This window comes from Eretmochelys imbricata, chromosome 6, assembly GCF_965152235.1.
Source record: "Eretmochelys imbricata isolate rEreImb1 chromosome 6, rEreImb1.hap1, whole genome shotgun sequence".
Lineage (NCBI taxonomy): Eukaryota > Metazoa > Chordata > Testudines > Cheloniidae > Eretmochelys > Eretmochelys imbricata.
Genome location: NC_135577.1, coordinates 120,139,032 through 120,164,374, shown reverse-complemented (window position 1 = coordinate 120,164,374; position 25,343 = coordinate 120,139,032). Strand labels below are relative to the sequence as shown.

At 47.8% G+C, this 25,343-nt stretch overlaps 1 protein-coding gene across 2 annotated transcripts; it reads right to left on the bottom strand.

Annotated features, from left to right (window-relative positions):
- Window positions 1-18,448: 18,448 nt before the first annotated feature.
- Window positions 18,449-21,129, bottom strand: LOC144266990 (homeobox protein SIX1). Of its 2 annotated transcripts, none has more exons than XM_077820582.1 (2): window positions 20,564-21,129; window positions 18,449-18,722 (listed from the first exon to the last, which is right to left on the bottom strand). In XM_077820582.1, the coding sequence occupies exons 1-2, from the start codon at window positions 21,127-21,129 to the stop codon at window positions 18,449-18,451; spliced, it is 840 nt and encodes a 279-aa protein (XP_077676708.1). The 2 variants fall into 2 exon arrangements, with proteins under 2 accessions (XP_077676708.1, XP_077676710.1); XM_077820584.1 differs by having other exon boundaries at window positions 20,570-21,129.
- Between the last annotated feature and the right edge of the window lie 4,214 nt (window positions 21,130-25,343).

Sequence of the window (25,343 nt, the reverse complement as noted above, 5' to 3'; positions counted from 1 at the left end):
CAGAGATCATTCCATAGGTGGAAAAAGCTTGAGATGAGACTAAGGTTAAAGGCCACCATAGATGATCAGCCTCAAGAGAAGATTGCATCAGAGTCTCTTTACTGGCAAAATGTTCTGAAAAGGCTCACTGCCATTGTGAGAATGCTTGCTACCCAAAACCTAGCACTGCTTGACACTTCAGATCAGCTGTATGTGCCAAACAATGGAAACTTCCTTAAAATTGTGGAGCTGATGGCTGAGTTTGATGCTGTACTCCAGGAGCATCTAAGAAGAGTCACCACCCAAGAAATGTACACACACCACTACCTTGGAAAAACAATTCAAAATGAGATCACACAGTTACTGGCAACAAAAGTCAAACAGAAGATTGTGGCAGATCTGAAGTCAGCAAGATATTACTCTGTTGTTCTGGACTGCACACCTGACATCAGCCATACGGAACAAATGACTTTAATGGTACGTTTTGTAACAACAACAGAACCTAGTGAAAAGGTCCCTGCAGGTGACTGTCAGAGCATTTTCTAGTATGTATTGACATTTATGATACTAGAGGAGCTGCTACAACAGATGTGCTTCTTAAAAAGCTGGAAGATACGGGAATTGCGATAGCTGACATGAGAGGTCAGGGCTACGATAATGGTGCCAACAGAGGAGTGCAGACATGGATCTGAGAGTTAAAGCCTTGCGATTCCTTTGTCCCATGCAGCTCTCATTCATTGAACTTGGTGGCCTGTGATACAGCATCAGCTTCTAGTGAGGCTGCTGAATTTTTTAATGTAATTCAAAGCATCTATGTATTTTTCTCTGCATCAACTCAATGGCAAATTTTGAAGCAACATCTGGGAACATCCTCTCTGACACGGAAACCACTGAGTACCACACGATGGGAAAGTCGAGTAGAGGCGATAAAGCCTAACACACACCAAATTGGGAAGATAGCATTATCCTCCATAATGGCAACTATGGTATCATCTATGACAGGAACTGTTCGTGGGAGAACAGTGGCAGAGGGAAACTGAATCACCAGAAACATACATAACTTCAAATTTCTGTGTGGCTTAGTGTTGTGGCATAACGTACTGTTTGAAATAAATGTTGTAAGCAAGAGACTCCAAGGTGTTGACCTTGATATATCTGGAGCAATGGAACAACTGGACAAAGCAAAGTCAGACCTACAGTCTTACGGGTCAGATGAAGGATTTCAAAATGTTCTGAAGAGTGCACAGAAGTTGGCAGAGGCACTTCACACTGAAGCTATTTTCCCACCCATTCAAGAATACAAGAGTCACCGAAGAAGAAGACATTTTGATTACGAGGCATAGCATAATCCCATAAGAGACCCCAAACAACAATTCAAAGTTGAATTCTTTAACCAGGTGCTAGATTGTGCAATACAGTCAATTGAAGAACATTTCGTGCAGCTCAAGGAACACAGCAGTATATTTGGGATGTTGTATGATATTCCAAAACTCCTCACTATACCTGAAGAAGGCCTACACCAGCAATGCAGGGCACTAGAGACAGTGCTGACACCTGATGACATGAACGATATTGATGCGAGTGATTTAGGTGATGAACTGAAAGCCTTTTCAAGATACATTTCAGCAGGATCAACTCCAAAGGCTGTTCTGGAATATATGTGCACAAATAAGATGACCACCCTCTTTCCAAATGCTTTTGTTGCTCTGCGCGTACTTCTAATACTTCCTATAGCAGTTGCCAGTGGAAAATGCAGCTTCTCCAAGCTGAAGTTAATAAAAACACATCTACACTCCACAATGACACAGGAGAAGCTGGTCAGCCATGCAACCATCTCAACAGAGCATGAGCTGGCCCAGACTGTGGACCTTCAGGAAGCAGTTCAAATCTTTGCAACCAAGAAGGCAGAGAAAGCACCACCTTGATTATTCAAACAGATAAAAATGCCAGTGTTTACTATGCAGACAAGAAAAGTTACATTTGCTGTTCAGGCGTTTGAAAGATAAGTAAAAAGAAAAGGAGTACTTGTGGCACCTTAGAGACTAACAAATTTATTTGACCATAAGCTTCTGTGAGCTACAGAACAAGGCATTTAAAGTTATTAGTTCTCCTTTATTGGGATAGGTAGCAGAGCAGTACCATGAGAGGAGTAGAACAGGAAGAAGGCAGAACTGAGACCTGTCAAAGTTTTGGCCCAAGCAAGGGGGCATGGGGCATCATTTGAGCTCCCTGCCTCAGGTGCCAAAATGTTGTGGGCCAGCCCTGGCCATAGAACTTACTTCTACTAATGGTGCCTATAGCAAGGCAGGACTCACCCCTGCGGCGCCTCCCGCTGGTTGTCCAGGGAATTAGCATTTCCAGCCTCCGGAGCACCCTCTGCAGGCCGGTGTCTCACTTGCCACTGGGCCCCAAGTCCATCCAGGACTCTGGTGCCCCTTTCATGCCAGCGTGCTGCCCCCTGGCAGGCAATACCCCACAAATCTGGGTCTCCCCTCCCCCAGGGAACCCCCACTCACTATCCCCACCTTGCCTCAGCCTATGGGCTACTGCCAGTCACCATCTAGCCCCCTTTCATTGGGGCCGACTGCAGTCTGTACAAGCCAGTCATCATAGGCAAGGGAGGTTTTGACCTGCTGCCTTCCTCTGCAACCCAGTACCTCCAGGGGCCTTGAACAAGGCCCTGCAGCCTGGGGAGTTGCCGGCCCGGAGCTCCCCAGCTCCTCTGGCCTTTTCCCAGCCCTGCTTTACTCCAGTACCCTTAAGCTTCCCAGACAGCCAGGTCCATCCCACACCTCAGCTAGAAGGAGACTGCCTGAGCTTCTGGCTCACTGCCCTCTTATAAGAGCCAGCTGGGCCCTGATTGGGGTGTGGCCACAGCTGAGGCTGCTTGGCCAATCAGCTTTTTTCCCAGCAGCAGCCCTCTCCTGGGCTGCTTTTAACTCTTTTCTCCAGGAGTGGGGCAATTGCCCCACTACAGTCCTATTATCTAGGGGTCCTGTCTTGGGAGATATGGAGCACCCTCATCTCCCATTGAAATGAATGGGAGATGAGGACAATCAGCACCTCACATTGGTACTCTATATTCACAAATTCATTGTTGTAAAACCAGAAGGGGCTATTATGATCACCTAGTAGTCTGACCTCCTGCATGTCATAGGCCACGGAATTTCACCATGTAATCACTGATTCAAGCCCATAACTTCTGTTTGAGCTATAGCATATATTTTAGAAAGACATCCAATCTTGACTTAAGGACTTTAATTGATGGAGAATCCATCATGTCCCTAGGTAAATTGCTCCAGTGGTTAATTACTCTCACTTAAAAATGTGTGTGTTATTTCTAGTCTGAATCTTCAGCTTCCATTAGATCTTTGGACCACTGAATCTTTCATTTGACCATTGGCCCTTGTGCTTTTTTTTCTGCTAAATTAAAGAGACCTCTACGATCAGAAATCCCTTTCCCCATGTAGGTACCTGTAGATCATGACCAAGTCCTCTCTTAACCCTCTCTTGGATAAACTAAATAGATTAATAGATTCATAGAGTGTAAAGCCAGAAGATACCATTGTGATCATTTAGTCTGACCTGCCTTATAACAAACACGAGCCATAGGACTTTCCTGAATTAATTCCTGTTTGAGCTAGAGCTTATCATTTAGAAAAACATCCAGTCTTGATTCAAAATGTTCCAGTGATGGAGAATCCACCACAACCTTTGTTAAATTGATCCAGTGCTTAATTACCTCACTGTTAAAAACATGCCCCTTATTTCTAGTCTGAATTTGTCTAGCTTTAACTTCCAGCCATTGGATCTTGGGATATCTTTGTCTTACTGATTGAAGAGCCTTCTATTATCAAGTCACTGTTCCCCATGTAGGTACTTATAGACGATGATCAAATCACCCCTTAACCTTCTCTTTGTTAAGCTAACTAGCTTGAGCTCCTTGACACTATCCCTATAAAGCCTGTTTTCCAATCCTTTAATCACTCTCATGGCTCTTCTCTGAACCCTCTCCAACTTATCAACAGCCTTCTTGAGTTGTGGACACCAGAACTGGACACAGTATTCCAGTAGCAGTTGCACCAGAGCCAAATACAAAGGTAAAATAACCTCTCTATACAGTCAACGGCACTGCTGTGGGTACCCGCGTGGCCCCACAGTATGCCAACATTTTTATGACTGACTTAGAACAACACTGCCTCAGCTCTCATCCCCTAACTCCCCTACTCCATTTGTGCTACATTGATGACATCTTCATCATCTGGATCCATGGAAAAGAAGCCCTTGAGGAATCCCACCATGATTTCAACAATTTCCATCCCATCATCAACCTCAGCCTGGACCAGTGCACACAAGGGATCCACTTCCTGGACACTACAGTGTTAATAAGCGATGGTTACATAAACACCACCCTATACCGGAAACCTACTGACCGCTGTGCTTATCTACATGCCTCCAGCTTTCATCCAGACCACACCAAATGATCCATAGTCTACAGTCAAGCTCTACAATACAACCGCATTTGTTCCAACCCCTCAGACAGAGACAAACACCTACAAGATCTCTATCAAGCGTTCTTACAACTACAATACCACCTGCTGAAGTGAAGAAACAGATTGACAGAGCCAGAAGTCACCTACTACAGGACAGGCCCAACAAAGAAAGTAACAGAACGCCACTAGCCGTCACCTTCAGCCCCCAGCTAAAACCTCTCCAACGCATCATCAAGGATCTACAATCTATCCTGAAGGACAATCCCTCACTCTCACAGATCTTGGGAGACAGGCCAGTCCTTGCTTACAGACAGCCCCCCAACCTGAAGCAAATACTCACCAGCAACCACACACCACACAACAAAAACACTAACTCAGGAACCTATCCTTGCAACAAAGCCCATTGCCGACTCTGTCCACATATCTATTCAGGGGACACCATCATAGGACCTAATCACATCAGCCACACTATCAGAGGCTCGTTCACCTGCACATCTACCAATGTGATATATGCCATCATGTGCCAGCAATGCCCCTCTGCCATGTACATTGGCCAAACCGGACAGTCTCTACGTAAAAGAATAAATGGACACAAATCAGATGTCAAGAATTATAACATTCATAAACCAGTCGGAGAACACTTCAGTCTCCCACGTCACTCGATTACAGACCTAAAATCGCAATATTACAACAAAAAAAATTCAGAAACAGACTCCAATGAGAGACTGCTGAAATGGAATTAATTTGCAAACTGGACACCATTAACTTAGGCTTGAATAAAGACTGGGAGTGGATGGGTCATTACACAAAGTAAAACTATTTCCCCATGCTTATTTTCCTCCCCTACTGTTACTCACACCTTCTTGTCAACTGTTGGAAATGGGCCATCCTGATTATCACTACAAAAGGTTTTTTTTCTCCTGCTGATAATAGCTCACCTTATTTGATCACTCTCGTTATAGTGTGTATGGCAACACCCATTTTTTCATGTTCTCTGTGTGTGTATACATATCTTCCTACTATATCTTTCCACTGTATACATCTGATGAAGTGGGTTTTAGGCCACAAAAGCTTATGCTCAGATAAGTTTGTTAGTGCCACAAGTACTCCTGTTCTTTTTGCTCTCTCTACTCCTACTCAAGATTCCCCTGGTGATACATCAAGTATCGCATTCACGCTTTTGGCCACAGCGTCGCACTGTTAGCTCATGTTCAGCTGATTATCCATCATGTCCCCCAAGTCCTTTTCAGAGTCACTGCTTCTCAGAATGGAGTCCCCTCTCCTCTAAGCCTGACCTTCAGTCTTTGTTCCTAGAAACAGATTGAGCTTTTTAAGTCTCTTACTATAAGGCATATCTTGGAGCCCTAGGAAAGTCCTGATAAAAAATCAACTCTAGTGGCCTTTCTGCATGCAGAGGTTCTTGCAGGATCGAGGCTCAGATAACAGCCATTTTATATTTTGGGGGAAGTAGTGTTATGTTTTTCAATCTTAAAAGTTTTGGCAATTTAAATGACAACATAATTCCAATTTACATGCATCATAAAATCTGCTGAAAGTCAAGGAAGTGAAGACCGCCGTTCATTTCAGCTTCAGTTTCACTTCATTTCAGATGGAAAATATAACACTGTGCTCCCAGCTTTGGCCAAGCTCACAATCTTTTATTTCTGCTCTGTTGGTGCAGGGGGGAACCAACAAGCACAGGAATTGAAGTCTCATTGGCATTGTCAATCGCTGCCAAAGACAGTATAGCCAAGATATTGGCTCTTGTTCCATGTTTTCATTCACCCTGCCTCTGTAAAACAGCAATGTAGGAGGTGCCCCATATGATCCAGGAGGACGGTATCATATTTGTTATCTGAAATGAACTGGAGCCAGTGGGCAGCCTTTTTGGTAAGCTCTGGGACTTCTTTCTTGATTGATGTGCTGGAGTCTGTCCCCTACCCAGACCTCCCTGAAGCACCCACTCCAAAATACTCCTCTAATTTAAACAAGTTATTTTGCTCTCTAAAGGCCAGATTTGAACACCTCCCCCCTTACCTAGTTACCCTGACTTGGGAAAGAGGCAGGAGGGGAATGGAGAGCAGCTACTCACTCAAAACTTCATTTCTTCAGGGAGTATTAGCCACAAACCTCTTTGGAATTTTTTGTTTCAGTGGTTTTGTGTTGTATTAGTGGGAATAATATAACACCATAAAATACAATTTATTATTTAAATAAGCAGAGGCAGGGCAGCCTAGGGGATAGCACACTGGACTGAAACTCAGGAGACCTGGGTGTTATTCCCAGCTCTGCCACCGGCCGATTGTATGATATGGGGAAGATGCCTTCGTCTCTGTGTCTTGGTTTTCCCATCTGTAAAATGGGGATAATGCTACGTTGTAAAGCACTTTGATACCTACTGATGAAAAGTGAATTTTTATTAGTGAGCAAAATTTTTTATAAAGATAAATTTTTCTTAAGATGAAAAAGTGTGTTTTTTCCCCAGTCTTGCATGACTCAGAATATGTTAAGGGGATTTTCTTTACATTTTCCACCAAAATCACCATTGGCCTGAGACCATGCATGGAAAGCTTTGATTTAGATGACGTAAATGACAAACCTGGTGCACTGAGTGGGTGCATTTTAAATAAAGAACTAACACAGAAATTGACAAGAATCTCTTGTCCCTAAGGTGAATTTTTCAGGAAGTGAAAACAGGACAGTATAATGAATCTAAATGTGTATCTTTAACTTGAAAATTACTATTGGGATTATATACTTCAGGGAGACTTCAATCTCAATCTAAATTTGGGGGAACGGTGAATGACTAATTCTAGGGTAAAAGAGGGAGGGTTCTGACACTTCTGGATAATCATTGGAATACAGCATCATTACAGGTTTGACAGCAAGAAAAATAAACATGGTCAGAGGCATGGATGGGTTTTAACCTTGTTACCTCATTAAATCCAAACCAAAAATGTATCCAGTAAGGGCAAAGATTGGTAAAGTGACATATCATGCCTAGCTAGTCAGGAGACTAAAACACTTGTTATTCCATCAAAGGTTAGCTATGACTTCCATACCTAAAAGTTTCAGAGTAGCAGCTGTGTTAGTCTGTATCTGCAAAGAGTAGCAGCTGTGTTAGTCTGTATCTGCAAAAAGAAAAGGAGGACTTGTGGCACCTTAGAGACTAACAAAAACTCTAAGGTGCCACAAGTCCTCCTTCTCTTTACACCTAAAAGTGTGTTCCGCTCCAGCTAGGAACAAAGGTAGCACATGAATATCAGCACGTCAGCTATTTTTCTCATTCTGGATCAAACCAAGCTGCTTTTAGGGCCAGATTTTGCCACTGTGCTCTATAAGAAATCCCTTTGGGTTCAACCCAAGTGAGGGTATCAGAATCTGGCCCTCTGAGATTTACTTCTGCTCATAGGGTGGCCATATCCTGCCATGGATGTGTCTGTGCTATTCCTATTGGTATCCATGTGACTGCACACAATATGCACATTCAAAGTGAATTGTGCGAGATGGCAAAATTTGGGAAGATGTGTGAGAATGCTGCTTTCAGATAGACATCTCTACATAACAAGCAAAACCAGAGGCACAAGGTATGAGTCTGAGGCACAATTATCCCATGCAAGTCAGTCTTCAGATACAAAGCTGTCAATGCATTATAGGTAAAGAGAGCCTAGGTAGCAAGTCCAGTGGAGTTGCACTGCTAATCTTGCTCCCATTGGGTGCAGTAACACTGTCATAAAGCTGGAGTATGCCATAGAGAATAAGGACCTAAGACCTGTGCAGTATAGAGGTTTCATCGGTGTTTGTGCAGTGTTTTCTGTGTTGGTGTGCAGTGACCCACAGTCTTAAGTATAAAATAACTTATTTTTTAAATGGACAATGCTCCAAGCAACCCCTGAATGTCTCTTTAAAGGGATCATGATCTAGTGAATTAAACCCAAGGGAGGAAGTTAGGAGGGTTCTAATCCTGGCTCTGGCACTCACTTCCTGTGTGATCTTGAGCAAGTCAATAAGGCCAACATTCTGAAACTTGGGGGCTAAAATTAGGCTCCTAAATCCATATGCAGACACCTAAATAAAAAGGCCTGATTTTCCAAGGTATAGCGCACGTGTGTGTGCCATTGTCATCAATGCTCAGCACTTCTGAACATCCTGTTTTTAAGTAGGTGCCGAAATACGAATTTAGGTAGCCAGGTTTGAAAATTCTGGCCTTATGCTAAGTGAGATACTAATACCTTCCTACCACACAGAGCTTCCCTGAGGATTTATTAGTTAATAATGGCAACATTTTCTGAACACATTCAGTGCTAAGTATGATTAAAATTTAGTGGTGTGGTTTAGAATATGAATGATGCCCTGATCCATGATTACCATGACCCAGTAAATGAAATGTGGGTGGTGGGTTTTGGGTTTGTTTTCATATACTGAGTTTCATGCTCACGGCTCTGAACATGCAACCCCGCAAAACCTTTGCTAGTATAGTTGGAAGAGAGGTTGCCATTTTAATCCAGGCAGCAAGGTATGCTTCTGCAGGAGGAAGAAGCACTTGTGAAATGGGTGACCTTTCTAAATCCCTGCTTGGGCAGACATTTCCAATAAGTGCTGAAGAAAAGCCTGCCAGCTCCAGCTTTCTCAGCCTGCTCTCCATTTTCCTTCCATCATCTCCAGGCTGAATTTAATCTGAGAAGGTTCCTTTGAGCTTTTGTGTTTGCTGGGGGAGATGTGGGCGCAAAAGGGATCACATTACAACTTTCATTTCCTGAAATGTTTGAGGGAACATCCAGGGTTTTATCCACACATCAGGCAAAGTTGAGAGCTCGGGTTTCAGGTCTTGTCACTCAGCTGTCACCAAACAAATGAGCCTCTCAGAGCTGGAGACTGAGAGAGCTACCTGCTATTCATGACCCCGAAAGCAGGTGATCGCTCATGGGAAAAGCAGGTAGAATTAATCATTTTGCTGTTCTCCATTTCCTCTCCTTTTTGGCTGACCCACACACAGTGTGAAATCTGTTTTAAAAAATCAAATTAACTCCTTCTTGCCTGTAGAAAAACAAAGACGAGCAAGGTGAGAAAACAATATGTGCTAGGTGGCTGTGGCCTGCCTATGAAATACTTGCTGGGACTTCAGTGTGTGGACAGGAGCTAGCTAAAAATTGCAGACTGCAGCCAAGTGAAGTGGTGTGGAAATAAAAGAGGGAACAATCTTCTCCCTGGCCTGTCAGCCCCTATTTGCCTCTGCTTCTGCTCCCTACCCTGTCTGTCTCTGCCTCTCTGCTCCCTGGTATGGCTTCCCCTATTTATACCTGTCTCTGTTTCAAAGTAGTTGGGAAATAATTACAAAAGCTTTTCTCTGAGTAAAGGGGGGCGTATTTTAATGATTTTCCCCAATATCAGCCATATCTCTTTTCTATAATAAAATTAATTAATTAAAATATCATCCAATGTCCTTTTAACAATGGCTAATCTCAGCTGAACTTCTTGTGCCTCTTTCATTCTTCTGTAACCCCAAATCCTGGGGTATTTTGTTAAGTAATTCTCATCATAAGAGCTGTTCTTTGGGGACTGTCAGTAGGGTTTTAATTATTTTATTTTGTATTATGAGCTGAAACTGTGGATTAATCTTGAACTTGCTTGCAAATAGATTCTAGCTGAGCAAATGTCACACTTTAGCCTGTGTGTGTGTTTCCTAGCTGAACGACAAATATTTCCAATACTGGGTGAGCTGCAGCAGCTAGGGGCCTCAAATCAAAGACTGTCTTTTAAAAGAGCAGGGTGGTGAGAGCTATACAGTCATTCTTTGCCTGGAGGTTTTGGAACAGGAGGGTTTTTCTAGGCAGGAGATAAACTGTATGTAAGACAATCCTGCTTTCTATATGAACTAAGCACTAGTCTGTTTATTTTGAAAATAGCCATTGGTTATAGATTCCCCTCACTGATTTCCCTAGACCAGCTATTTGTGCAGAGCTAAAGCCCTGGGCAATATAACATCCACATCAAGAACCTGGCTTTAGAAGGCAGCATATCATGTTTACCCAGCATCTGTACGGGTGTAGAGTATTCACCACACAGGTACAGAGGGGCAAGACTTCCTCTGCTTACATGTTTAATTACTTCTTCGTTCCAGAAATGTTAAGACCCCTTGATTTTTCTTGAGTTGAGGACGGTTCACTTATTTCTGCCCTCCTTTGTCATCAGAAGCTCCCCTTGACTTTAGTGTGGGGGGAGTAGGGGGATTGGGCCTCCAAAGCGTCTATCAGTGTTTCCTTGCCCTTTTAAAAACTGTATTTTGCAGGCGCTTCTGCCGCAAGTCGCACCAATAAACAGACAGCGAGGTGGCAAACAGATTGGGGGGAGCAACAGGACGGAATCCAAGTCGGGTACGGACAATTCAGCGATACGGTTTGCAGCCAGTCTCAGTCTTTGCACAGGCATCGAGCCTGGTTTGCTAGAAAAGGGGATGCTTGTCTGGATTGGACCAGACAGCAAGGGGTCCCCTGTGGACGGACCGCGGCTGTGTTTATGACTGTCCCCTGAGAGTCACCACTCCTGTAAACTAGTGCCCGGAGGAAGCGAGGCAAGTGGACAGGCTGAGCTCCATGGCCGGGAATTGACTCCTTTCGAGCTGTTTGAAACCAGATTAAAGCCTGTCTATCCGCGTGGATGCTCAGTCCCTGTGTAACCGCGGGGGGAGCCAGGGGAGAGAAACCCCTCATGGTGGGACCCTGTGTCATGACCTGGGTTTCGAGGATTGTCAGAGTGCAGTGACCCGAGCGGAAGGTTGTCAGCCCCAAATGTGTGTTGACGTGCGTTTGGCTAGTAATATGTATTTTAAAACAAAAGCTCACAGATGAGGTGAAATCCGCCCCGATCGGGTAGCGTTTGCCTTGCTTTTCTCTGCTACCAATGTTTTCCGTCCAGTGCCTTGGGCTACTGAGACCCGTCCCACGAAACTGCCCCAAGCATAATAAGCACGGGCCAGGGGGCTTGTATTTCAGTGGGTCGCCTGGCCTGTCTTCCGCTTGTGTCTCCGCTGGGTTTGGTTCTCACTCGGAGCCCCCCTGCCAGCCCCCGGAAGGCTCGCCTCGGGCAGGACTCCAGGATCGGGCTCTTTCTGAGTCTGGGCTTGGCTTGCTTGGGGCCGCTGGCTGGGACCAAGCCGTTCTTGCAGCTTCGTGGATCTCTTTGCTAACAGGTCCGGTGAATTTTCCCCACCCCATCAAAGAGCCCCTGGAGCTCTGCGGGAGGGATTTCTCTCTCTGGGGCAGGGGGGAAAGCCATGGGAGCCTAGCCGGCCGTGGGGTTTGAATTAAAATCCCAGTTGATTTCAGGGGCGCATCTCCTTTAAAATCAGTGCTCCGGCCCCTGGACTTGGCCCGATAAATCCGTCTGCCAGAACTGCTAACAGGTCAGCCTTCGCTACCTGCTTGCAACTTCTCCTTGGGTTTCCCTTTCAATAGGGCCTAATCCTCCGAAAGCTCAAGCTTCCCAGTGATTTCAGGGCGCTTTTTAAGGTCTTCTTCCGGCTTGGACCCCAGCTCTCGGCCGAGTCAAGGAGGTAACAGCCCTTCCGGGGCTGGCTCGTGTCCCCCAACTTTTCTAAGAAGGAAAATGATAGTTTTAAAGGGCTTTTTAAAAACGTTATTCAACCAGCTGGAGGTGTTTTGTTCGCCGATGTAGATGGATCATTGGTTTTAGGCAGTCGCTTCCTACAGAAGGGTAGACCGACAACACCTTCAATAGGAACCCGTGGATTCTCTAGAAAATCCACTTTTGAACAAGTTAAGGGTGCAGTTTATAGACAGACGGCTTTACCCAGTTTTTCCTTAAATATTGCCCAATCGCTTCGCCCAGGGTCTCCCCCGATTAAATATTTTCCAACTAACAGCTGCTCACATCCAACCGCACGTACGATTTATGCCACGTTTTCCTAACGTCTCGCTTTTGGGGTGTCAAGGCTGCGTAGATAAGCGACAAAGTCTGTGGTTACTTTAAACGGATTCCCCGGGTTTGGAGTTTCGTGCAACGACCCCATTGTATTAAACGCAGTAAAGGGAGCTGCTGGCAGGGCGGGCCGGAAGAGGGCAAACGGGTTTCAGGTGGCCACAGGTGCAACTAAGAAATCCCCGATCCTGGGGATCCTGCTCCCTGGGCCCGATCCTGCTCCCATTGAAAGCACTAGGAATTTTGCCACTGGCTACACTGGGAGCAGGATCGGGCCCCTCTGTCTGTCCAAATCAGGGCTGCGAGAGAGGAAGCCCCTCAGCTCACGTCGGGGAAGGTGTGAGTGTGGTAAAGCTACAGCCCATCAGCCCCGGAGCTCGGGGAGCCCGCCACCGAAAGCCATCCCCCCTCCCAAGGCTGCAGAGCCCGATCCTCGGTGCCTGGCTAAACCCACTCCCGCAAACTCCGGCTGACTCTCCTCCTTCCTCTAGGGCAACCTTCCGGGACCCGAGTCTCCCGCAGAGGCTGGAGGCAGGGCAGGAGGGTGGATGGGGTCATTCTCACCCATCTCTGAAGAGCCCAGGAATTACACTGGGAACAGAGCTGAGTCCGCGCGGCCTCGCTGCAAAGGCTCCCGGGCGCTGGGGGAACGAAAGGCGCTGGGACCCAAAGGTTTTCTCCCAGGGGACTTAGGCCGCTTCTTCACTGGGGAAGGGGGTAACCCCACTCGCGATCCGGCCAAAGACAAGGCACGTGTAGCTTTACCCCGAGTTAGGCAACGGAGCTAAACCCGCCCTGCTGCGGGCACCGGGAAAGGGACGCCCCAGCTGGTCCCCCTCCACCCTATTAGCGCTCCAAGGCGGCCAGGGGTCCCCAAGCCGAGCCCTGCATAGACTGAACGCGCCCCAAGGGGGTGGCACAAGCAGCCACCTGCGGGAACTCGGCTGGCACAGAGTGGGCCCGCGCGGCGGATCGGGAGCAAGCTGAGCTCCCTCGGGACTGCAGGCCCCTGTCATTCCCTTGCCCGGCTGGCGTTTCCGAGGAGACTGGCTAGTGCCGTACCCGGCCTGGCCTGCCCGTTCGTGCCCCCCTTCGCCCCTTATGCCCCTGCCAGCGGCAGCTGAGGGGGGACCCCTGCCCGTGCGCCCAGGTAGCCGTCGGGGGCCGTGCCGAGCCCCAGGAGAGCTCGCCACGTGGCTGGTTTGCAGCATCCCCGGGTGCTCCCAAGGAAGAGCCAGCCTGGCCTCCAGGCCCGCCCCTGCCTTAGCGCCCAGCTCCTGGGCTGCAGGGAGCTGAAGGCCATGGCCGGTCCCAGCCCCCCTGACAGGGAAGACGGGGCCGGGCCTGGGTGCCCCACCAATCTGCCCGCATTTGCAGGGCGCACCGAGGTGGCTCGGCCCGCTCTCTCGCTCCTCCAGCGGAACCGTCCTCTGGACTCGCCCAGCCTGGCCACACGGAGTCAGGGACAGCGCAAAGCTGATCCCCGGCGGCAGCTCCCAGTGGAGGAGAAGGGGCAGCCGGTCCGAGGGCTGCAACCCGAGGTAGTGAAGTCAGGGAGGGGCGCCCCCCGCACATGCTGTTAGCCCCCTCCTGAGCTCCCCGGCCAGGGCGAAGGCTCCTAAGGTCTAGGAGCAACGCGCGTTGCAAGGTCCCACCGCCAAGCCCCGGGCAGCAGAGGGGAAGGGTGGGAAAATCCTGGTCCGATCCAGGCAATTGGAATTAAAGGGGAACCCCTGCAGCGGTGTCTCCCGACTTCACCGGGAGCTCTGCCTCCGCCAGGCTGGCAGGCTTTGGCTGAGTCCAAATTAAGCGACAGTACAAACCGCCCCATCTCTCTGTGTTCGCAGTGAAACCCGACAGTCCTCCCTGTGCCACCACCAGGCCCCGTGCCGGCAGCGCTACCAGCTCCCTGCAAGGCCGAGCAGCCAGCAGTAACCGAGATGGGCTGGGGAGGTGGGGAGGGGAGGGGTGGTAGGCTGGGTACCAAGGACAGGCGCACCCCGGCTTCCAACAGCTGTTTCCCTGGAAGGAAGAGGGGGGAGTCTCTTCTCCATCAGCAGCGTTGCTGCGGATTTTGTAAGCTGAAAAGCGGCCTAGCTCTTGCATAAATCCTCTAACTGCAACTGAGAACCGCTCCAGTTACAAAAAGAAAAGGAGGACTTGTGGCACCTTAGAGACTAACCAATTTATTTGAGCATAAGCTTTTGTGAGCTACAGCTCACTTCATGGGATGCCTACTGTGGAAAGTGTAGAAGATCTTTTTATACACACAAAGCATGAAAAAAATACCTCCCCACACCCGACTCTCCTGCTGGTAATAGCTTATCTAAAGTCATCACTCTCCTTACAATGTGTATGATAATCAAGTTGGGCCATTTCCAGCACAAATCCAGGTTTTCTCTCCAATTGCGTTTCGGTACAGGCCTAACTGGGTGTTTATCGTGTAAAGGGCCAGGGGCTGGTGTGGGTTGCGCGGATTTCAGGGGAGTTACTGCACATTAGGGCAGGTGTCTCTGAAATCAGCATCGCGCCCCAAATCAATACAAATGCATCCTCATCGACCGATGAGCAAATGGGCTGGTCGTCCCAGCTATGTCCTCCAACACAGCTCTCTGTGTGTCACACACAAACCCCTGCCCAGAATTCACGTCTTGCTTAAAGGCACAGGGTCGACTCCCGCGCATACATACATGCTCGTGTGTACTTTTCGGTCTGCTCTGACCTTCCTTTCGCTCAGCTCTGCCTCCTTCCAAACTGAGCCGCGCGATCCCTGTGTTGATGGGTCATATGAACTGGGTGAACCACAGGTCCCTCTAAAACTGGACCCCTGGAGCTACGCGCCTGTCCCCGGCCAAGCTCCACAAACCCGCTGGGTCCTGACTGTCAAATCAGACACGGGAGCGCTTCCAGTCACTTGGAGCATATTCCAATAAACCGCTGTTGGGTCTGCACTGGAAATAGCGGAATGGGGCACTTTATGAAGGGAAATCGGAAAGGGTTGACCCGTTTCTTTGGCAGATTTAGGTAGGCCTTCAGCTGCTGATTGTCGGTCGAGCGAGAAGCGTAGGTGAGGATGGCTCCTCTAGCTATTGATTTGCTCTTTGTTTTCCTTTATTTCCCCCCACTAAGTTTTACTTTGCAAAGGTGGCTGGGATGTTTCCATAAATGACCACCGAATAATTATTGCTCATTATAGTCATCGTTATGGTTCTACACTATCCTATAAGGAGACAGCGTTGAACAAAAATATTCTAAATGAGAAATGGAAATGTGAAGTGCAGCCCTTGTAGCTAATCCGTTTCAGCCTTGTCCGGTACTTTTCTCTCGCTAAAAGGGCACTATGTTAACAGCCTGTTCTCTGAAAGAGAAGGCGGCAGTAGGTCCAAGGGTTTTCTCTTCGGTGTGAATTTCAGCAGGCCAGAGTTGGCTGGCAACTAGACCCTGGGAAAGGCGTCAGATTGATCATTGGCTGTGTGCACCGAGGCGCTTGCATCAAGCCTAGGGCTGCGGCGCAAAGCTGTCTGTTTGGGTTTAGAAGCAAGAATCGCCGTAGTTTTTCCAATATCCGTGCCATTTCAATGTGATCTGATTCTACACTGCAGTTTACAGGACCAGGGCACCATGGAGTGTTGTAGTGGTTTGTACTGAGGTGCAAAAAAAACCCAAACAAACAAAAAAAAAAACCAGCCCCACTAGCTTCGCAATATAGCTTGCTAAATCGAAGGGCTACGTTCTGCACTGCGATGTCAAACCGGAGTATAATTGCATCCGGTTGGGCATTTACACCGGTGCTAACCACGAGCAGAATCTGGCCCTAAAGCAGCGGGCCGGAGGGAGCTGTGTCAGAAATGGAAGTGAGTTGTCCTTCCTGGTTTGCAGGGGAGATTTCCGCGGGGAGCTTTGAAGCGCTGTCTGGGTCATTGGGAGCTATCTTTAGGCAGCCTGTTTGTTTTTTTGGAGTGAATGTGAAGAATGCGGAGAGATCCCTCCTGAAAAGACCTTCCTGCAGAGGGTGACATTTCTCCATGGCCCAAGACCTGGAGAGTAAACACTGCAGTGACTTAAATAAACACATACTTAATGATCCAAAACACTAACAGGGGAGGTTGGGATCATTAGTGCTAAACCCAAGTGAACAGAGGAAGGGCTAGAGAGCCAGAGAAAAATGGGGATTCAAACGCCCAGCACAGGAAATGCGGCGCTTTCCCGTCAGCAGCCTGAGGGCCCGTGTTGCCACTCACTGGCTGAACCGCAACAGCCCGGCTTCTGCCTGGCATTGCTCCGGTTCCGGGAAGTGCCCGATCCTGGCTTCCTTACTCAGGCCAAACTGCTCTATAAAGGTCCGCATCTCCGGCAAAACTCTCATTGGTTTGAGTGGGACGGCTCCGAACTGCAGGAGCGGGCCCTTCCTGGATAAACGCAGAACATTTTAGCTCAAAGGGAGACAAATTCGCCGGGAATGGAAAGCTGAGCTTGTGAAGGATACGCCTTTCACTGGGAGAAACTCCCTGGCCTCCCTGAGCAGCACAAGCGAGCCTCACATGTTGGTTTTTAATTAATAGTTCATTTAGCCTGCTAATTTTTAAGCTGAATTCAGAACCTACAAGAGGTTTATCCTGTAATACTACCCCAAATTTATTGCTATTAATAATTCTGCCCTTTATCTGGCAGCAAGAGGTTCCCCACGCATCCAGTCTGCATTCCAATACAAGCGAATAGCGTAAGGGGTTATTTTTATTGTTTTCCTTTTCTTACGATTAAATGCAGTGCAGTCCTTTCCCCATGCTCTTGTCAGCAAGACTGTTAACCCTGAAGGATCAAGATAACGATGTGTCTGAAAACAGCTAGTGGATAAACAATGCTTCTAAAAAATAAACATTGAACAAATCTTTTTTTAAAAAGCAGTTATTCAGCGTGGGACCAACCTAGTTCTTTGAGATAGCCCTGTTGTCTTGTTTTTCTGCCAAAAATAACCCTCAGCAAAGGAAATAGTTAAACCATTTGAAATGAAAACAGAACTATTCTGGAATAAGAAGACAGAACTCACCTTTTCAAAGAAAATCATACTCTTTGTATTCTATTAATTATTGTTATTTAATTTAGGCTTGTTTAGGTACAATAGAAAAGAAAAACCTGAAAGCACATGCTAATTTTGGTAACAAATACTCCAGCTTCCAGCTCTGCATCCTTTTGCAAGACAAACTATGGCGTGAGGGCAAGGGGCAAGCTAACAAGAGTATGCCATATTGACATGAAAGTTGTCAGGGTATAATAAGAAATATTGTTCCGAGGAAGCCGTAGTTATTATTATTATTTTTTATTTTTAGTTTAAGTCACATTGATGCATTTCGAAAGTTCACCACAAAAAAAAAAAAAAAAGACAAGAATGTTTGCTCTATTAATGGTCATTGAAGTTCCTCTAGCTAATTGCCTCGTATATCTGCTTTAAGACATAGGCACTGGTTTTTATTCTAATACTGCATCTTTTAAAATTTAATCTACACCGAAATCTTTTGTTAACACGAAATGTGAACAATGTAAACTTAACTTCCCCTCCCACCTCCCTCCCAAATAAAAGGCCTTGTAGATTATCGCCCTCTTAGTTCTTAAGAATTCAAATGAGAATAAATTTCCCCAACTACAGAAAGACTTTTCATCGATCTCTTCCCCCCCCCCCCCCAGTCTGTAGGTGACAGACTGGATCTTCCGCACTTTGTTTCGAATTGACTCAAATCCAGTTATTTTGTCATTCCTGGTAACATGTAATTGAATTCGAAGGGACATCGTGAGAGAAAATCACAGGGAACCGCCGTGTTCTGCCTTTGGCTGCTTGGAGAAGAATAATGGGAAAGCTGTAAGCTTGTTAGATAGGAGAGGAGAGGGGACTCCTTGGGAGCGTTTTAAAAGAGAGTTGTAAGTCGTGTTAAGAATCACCAGATAAGCTGTAAAATCGTGTCCGGTCCTCTATTTACAATCGAGTGTCTTATCGCCGAGGTAAACCTCCGTTTCCATTGCTGTAACGGCAACTTGCTCCTGTTTTAGGACCCGAGGTCTACCAAGCTCGAGGTGAGGGGTCCTAGCAGGGAGTCCTGAAGGCTGTGGCTGGTCTGAGAGGCAGTTAAGCCGCTCAGGGAATAGTTGGAGCTCCTGGCATGGCTGAGGTTTCCCTGTAATAGAAGGACTGAGTTCTGATCTGGACTTTGTGGGGGGGAGAATTCTTCTTCGGAGCTGGACATAAGCGGTTTGCCCCCATCCAGGGGAGAGAGCTGGTTGCTTTTGTTGGTGGACGTGTTGTTGTTTTCAGTGTTCTCCCTAAGAAAAAGAGAATGCATCCGGTTTGTTACAAAGCAGGGACAAGGAGGCAGCTCATCAACTTAAAGCGAGACTCAATTTGTATTCTGCTCCAAAGAGGCATGAAAAAAGCAGTGGATGAGCCATTTCTTTCGGCGTTCTCCCTAGCGAATGCCTCGAGGGAAACTAGCAACTCATCCTCAATGCATCAGTGTAGCGCGTTACCCAAACTACAGAGAAACTTTAAATCAAACCCCCTCTATTCAACAAACGTGTCTCACTGTGCGGGCGTCACCTCGCAACAAACAGCTGTTTTGAAGAAAACGTTTTATTTACAAATAAATAAATAAAACTCCACACCGATATTCAAAAACACCATGAAGAGCGTTTGCTATTTTAATCCGGATTCATCGCGGGAGCTGCCGTGTTGGGCCTATTTAGACAGCTGCACGACCTCATGTCACTGATGTGCACGTTCACTTAGGTGAGGACAAGGGCTTTTTAAAATTAAAAACTGCTCTTTGCGTGGCTGGTCAAATATTTAGAAAGCCTTCTAAACCCGTGGGTGCTAACGAGGAGTTGGGATTTAACCAAGCAGGCAGGTAGCGAGATTAGTGCGGGAGCAGGACACATTGTGCCCAGTTTCCTTGTGCTCGAAGGGAGGGAGCCAGAGGCCTGGTTTCATAACACGCTCATTGCTGGAATTGAAATCCGGCTCGAACTGCAGACGTGGTTCCGAGCCGATTCACACAGGGGTTAGTTACCCCCTTCCCACCCAAGGCGGTCCTCACGCTTCTATTACCCCCCGATCTATGTGTGCGGTTGAAAGTGTCTCAGCCCTGACTCACTCCTGGTTAATTTCATAAACTTTCGGCTACAGCCTCTCCGATTTCTCGTTCTCTTCCGGACCCCAGGCTGCACTCCCCTGCCACAGTGCAGCCCTGCCAGAGGGAAGTGCAACCCCAAGGCCCGAGAGACGAGGGGGTGAATAAAAGGCAGGGAATCAAACGCTCTCTCCTTAATGCCTAGCTTCTTATTTATTTACTTCCCTGGCTGTTCTGCCTGCCACAAAGTTCCCTGAGTCCCATTCCCCCGCTCAGGCGGTAAGGGATGAAACAAAAGGCAAGAGTGACAAAGCTGTCTCCAGAAGTCAGCTAGAAGTGGATTTAACCCTTGGCGTTAGGCAGGTGGGGATGGGGAGCAGCCGAATAGGTCCGGATGCGAGGAGGAAGAGCGAAGACTTTTCAGAGCGTATCTCATTGCCTTATAAAAATCGCGTCCCAGCCTTCTGCGCGAAAAATACCCAACCCGTTTTTCTCCTGCCCGCACTTTCAAGGGGGAAACGAAACCCAGCTTTTGCTTTTAAAAAGTGACTCCAAGGGAGTGATCTGCCGGGTTAGCGCGCAGCCTAGCCGATGTTTATTCTTCCCCGAGCATTGCTCTCAATGCCAGAGGCACAATATCCCCTAAAGCACCGCCGGGCAGAGCCTCAGCCAGATGCGGGAATCACCTTTCCCTCTGCGGGAGCTACTGGCTACCCTTTCCCATTCGGTGTGCCCTGCCGCCGTAAAAACAACCCCCCACCGCACCCCGGAGCTTTGCGGGGTGCCGGGGCGGGACAGAGACCCCAGTGGGGATCACGATTCCGGCTCGTCGCTCGCGCTAAAAGCGGGCTGAAACAAACACACACACCCCTCCCCCACACCCCAAAAAACCCCGCGACTAATTCTTGTTCATCAGCTACATCCAAGTGCAGGAGCTTTACGGCCGGCTCCCCCCCCCCCCACGGACAGATCCACGCAGCCCCAAGCCGCCCTACAAAGCGCACGGCAGGGGAGTAAAAAGAGAGAAAACGCAGGGGCAAGTACCTTTCCTTCGCCTCTGCTGCTCTGTCCCGCTGCCTCCGGTTTTTAAACCAGTTGCTGACCTGGGTGGTGGTGAGGCCGGTGGCCTCGGCCAGCTCCCTTTTCTCCCGGGGCGAGGGGTAGGGGTTGTGCGCGTACCACTCCCGCAGCACGCCCCGGGACTTCTCCTTGAAGCAGTAGCTGGTCTCCTCGCCGTCCCAGATGGTCCGGGGCAGGGGGAATTTTCGGCGCACCCGGTACTTGCCCACGGCGCCCAGGGGTCTGCCCCGCAGCTTCTCGGCTTCCACGTAGTGCGCCTTGAGCCAGAGCTGCTGCAGCTTGGGGTGGTTGTGGGGCGAGAACTGGTGGCTCTCCAGGATCTTGTAGAGCTCGCGGAAGTTGCCCCGGTGAAAGGCCACCACCGCCTTGGCTTTGAGGACGCTCTCGTTCTTGTGCAGGTGGTCGCAGGCCGGCAGGGACCAGAGGAACCGGCCCAGCCGCTCCAGGTTCCCCCCTTGCTGCAGCACCTCGCACACGCAGGCCACTTGCTCCTGCGTGAAGCCGAAGGACGGCAGCATGGACATGGCTCGGCCGAAGGTCCCGGCTGCGGAGAGGAGGCGGCGGGACGGCTCCCGCCCGAGCGGCCAGGTGAGAGGCCGGCGCGAGGCCGGGCGCTCCCAGGTGCGGCGGCGGCGGCGGCGGAGCGGCGGGGGGCGCGCGGAGCCCCGGCCTGGGCGCGAGCGCGGGGTGGGATGCTCGGATTGTTGCTGGGGGAACTTTGTGGCTCGTCCGCCGCAGCCAGGCTTAAAGCGCCCCAGCGGCCGGGCCGCGCTGATTGGACGCCCCCGCGCGCCTATCGGAGGCTCCGCCAGAGGCGCGCGGCCTGCAAGGCAGCAGGGCTGAGCCGGGGAGGCCGGGCCCGCGAGCCGAGCTGCTGCCGCGGCTGGGGTCTGATGAGTGAGTGGCTGAGCGTGTGGGAGAGAGCCCGGGAGGGGAGCCGCGCGCCGTCCCGGGAGGGGAGACACGTCAGGGCCCTGCAACATGAGCCCCGTCTCAAGTGTCACCTAAGGGGAGCGGGGGCTCATCTCTGCACAAATCAATTATTACAGCCCTTAAAAACGTCCCCTCCCCCACCTCCTGGTCCCTCTCAGCTCGGCTCCTTCCATGTGAGCTCATATTTAATTACCTTAATGTTGGGAATGAATAAATAACGGCTTGATGAATAGCTTATGGAGCATGATAAATAATAAAGGAGAGCCATAACTTTGGGTTGGAGGACAGGAGGGTGAGAGGTGGTTGTGTGTGAAGGGGGGGCGGCGGGGAGGCTGGAAGCATTTCCAAGGCCCTCATTCAAAGTGTCTTCGCCATGAATTGCTTTGCAAACTGGCACTGGCAAAACTGAAAGTGCTGCTTATTTTAGGGGGGCGGAGGGAGAGGGGCAAAGCGTTTAGACTGAAGCAGATCTGAGTTCGAATTAGTCAAATGCAATCATCCATCTAACACTGGGTAGTTGTGATTTGGACCTAGCTCCCCAGTATAGGATGCTGTAGAAGAAGAAGTAAAGAAGCATCACTTTCTGTTGTTGTGCCTTCGGAGTGGAGTAATGAACGTGTGTCCCCAAGTTTAGTAGAAATGAAAGGTGTTTGTGCAATATTCATTTTCTTTTGTGTGTGTTTGCATGCAGAGTATTTGACACAAACAAACGGCGCTTTAATTATCCTAATCCTCATTTGCACACCTTGTTCAAAAGCAGGTATTATTTAAAAAAGATTCTGAAAACAATTAGCCTCCCTAAACAAAGATAATCTATTGTCAGTAGCAGGGAACAGGGTAGGCGATAAGAACAATAAGCAGAGATAAGGAAAGCCGAATGGTGGGAAGCGAGTGTCTTTATGACTGTATTTATCTTTGATTAGATAAGCAGAAAACAGAATTTTAAGTACCCTTCAGAATGCTTTTGATTTAAGAATGAGTTCACTTAGTGGGTGCTAATCACAATCGCGATGCTCTTAAAAACCCGTTTCTCCTCACGAAATACATTTGGATTTATTTGATTTTAGACGCTTAAAGTTAAGTGCGGAACGTCTGTGGCTGACACAGAAATGAGAGTGTAGTGACACCGGCTTTATTGTTTGTATACACTGATGCCCGCAGTTCCGTACTCCCTGCCATTTGGAATGACACATTTGCCTCTGCTTAAATGCCAACAACTTTCGTGTTTTCCACAAATCGTTGGTTTTCGAGGTCTTATAGAGAAAAAATATATAATCTAAAAGCTCATAGCGAGATATGCGTGTGTGTGTGAACGCAATACACTGGGCATTTCCGAAGTCAGGGTTCTCATCTACAATGAAACACGCTGAAGGCGGACTTTGATACTTACCTATGCCTAGATTATTTTTTTAAATATATATAATGGCTGTGTGAGCTATTTAAAATAAGTCACTGCCCCCACTGTCTGTACAATGGCTTTACTTACTAAACTGGAGTCGTCAGGGCACTTCTATATCCCATGACCATGTGTCTGGTAATTTTCCCTTGCCATTTTATTTTAGTACTTATGATGTTTCAGATGAAGTCTTAAAGAGCTGCAATGTCCTGCCAGAAGGAATGTCTCTACTTGGAACAGATCCTTATTGACAAGGCAGCTGTGTGGGGACCGGAACGGAGTCTTAAACCCAGCTCTAAAATCAACTAATACCCTAAAGTCTAGAGCAAGTGCGCAGAATTATAATCTATGATCTTGCAACTTCCAGTGATTGTCTCCTGGAATAGAAATTGCATGTTCAAACGCGAGTTTGCGAAGTGATTTTTTTTTGGCTAATATTTTAAAATGAGGAAATAAGTTGTAATTTTTTCAAGGAGTAGGGATCTGACAAACTTAGTGAGCAGAGAGACGGAAATTTATACCTGGTGGAGATACTTCCCATCTGAAGACGATACTCTGTTCTCCTCCGCCTGCCTCTGCTGTGTATCGTTAAAAGTCTGACCAAATAAACACCACAATTGTTAAGAATAAGCAAATTCTTCGGATGCGGCCAGTGCTTCGCCAGAACCTTCCTTTCCTATTCCAAAATGGTTATTCTTCCATGTAATCAAAAATCCCATACCAAGGGGGGGACAGTGCCTTGTTCACGCGGGTACTGCCTACTATTTCAATCCCGCATAAGAGAACCAGTTATTATGAATGTTAATTATTGGCCGGGACAGATTTTCCCAAAATGGAAACCGTTCACTTTAAACCACCAAAAGAGGTAAAATGACATGAATTTAAAAGCCACACTAACCGACTTCTCCTTTTAAAATCACACAGAAAGGGTTTTATTGTTCCAGCAAAACCATTTGATGTCAATAACCAAATAACAACAAAACAGAGTGTAGGTTTCATAGTCCGCCCCCCCCCCCCCGCAGAAAGAAAACGAGCAACATTTCAAATCCCAGATCACAGCCTTCATTTCCCCTCGAAATAAAATGTAGCTCATGTTAATCAAAATATTTCATTTAAAAATCGTTGTAAAGGATAATTGACCACGCCTTTGACTGCAGTCTTTTCTTCTCAAAAGCAAAGACAAGCGAGGAAGGGATCTCTGCAACATTTTCATCAGGCCTTAAATCAAATGTCTTTACAGGTTTAATATTAAACAGGCCATTATTTTGTGCTCTTCCATAATGAGATATTCATGCTATAGCTATCCGCAGGGTTACTCGGATACGTTGCAAAATTAAGCAGATCGCACGCAACTGCGCCACGCATATCACCGCGGTTTGGGAAGCGCTTGGGTCCGTTTTTTATTTATGGATGGACTCCCGACAATTTATGAGTGTGAAATTAAAAGGGCCACGGATATGATGCACATCTGCGGACGTGTTCTTGATTTGATGAGAAACCTCCCCGCTCCGTCAAGTCTCTGCGCCAATAAGATTAAAACAATAGCAGCTAACAAGCAGAGCCGCCGAATTCTGGGGAGCCAGCCTGCTGCTGAGACTAGAATATGCTCTTTCGACTGGGCGAACTGGAAATGCAGTAACAGAAGTCGGGCGATTTCCGAACCTTGAGACGGAGAAATACAAAACCAGGCCATTAGCAAATGAGTTTTGTGTTGTAAGGGGTCTCTTTCCCATCCACTTGCTGTTCTGAAAAATAGATCACATTTCGTTATCTTTAGTGAGAATCTGCAACGTGATACCGGATCTCTGCAGCCCTCCTTCCCAGCTGCAAGGCACAGGGGAGACAGCCAGTTTCCTTGGCTTATTTCTAAACAATAAGGATTTGTATTTTCTTTTCTTTTTTTTTTTTTTAATAAATTAAAAAGGACAGAACTCTTTCCATATTACTTGCTGTTATCTATAGAAGCCTTGGCCCAAGATGCTTGGAAACCAATGGAACCTTTAATTACTTGTTAGTAATTGCCCCAAGACACCTGTAAAAACAAAGTTGGTGTCAGCAGGCATCTTGGGAAGGGCAGGGCAAGGGAGCGGCTTCTTAAATCTGTCCGGTTTGTCTATCTTTCAGAAAATATCGCCTCCCTTTGTCCTGGATGCGCTTCGTGGCGTTAGCGCCCAAGCACAAGGAAAAACAATCAGGAGTAGTTTGAAGAGAGAAGTTTGTAGGAGTTTGAAACGTGGAAAAGGGGCTGTTGGGATTCTTCTTCCTTGGCTTTAAGTTGCAGTGCAAGGAGCGAGGGGGTGCGTGTGTGCAGATGTATGATGCTTTATGACAATTGTGCCTGGGGTTTGCAACAAAAGCAAAGGAAAACAAAGTTCTGCGGGGCGCGTGTTGGTTCTGAACGCCTGGATT

Coding starts and splice junctions, on each gene's coding strand:
- LOC144266990 (XM_077820582.1), bottom strand. CDS start 21,129: ATGTCCATGCTGCCGTCCTTCGGCTTCACGCAGGAGCAAGTGGCCTGC. Junction 18,723..20,563: donor GAGGCGAAGGAAAGGTACTT/GCCCCTGCGTTT, acceptor TCTTTTTCTTAG/GGAGAACACTGAAAACAACA.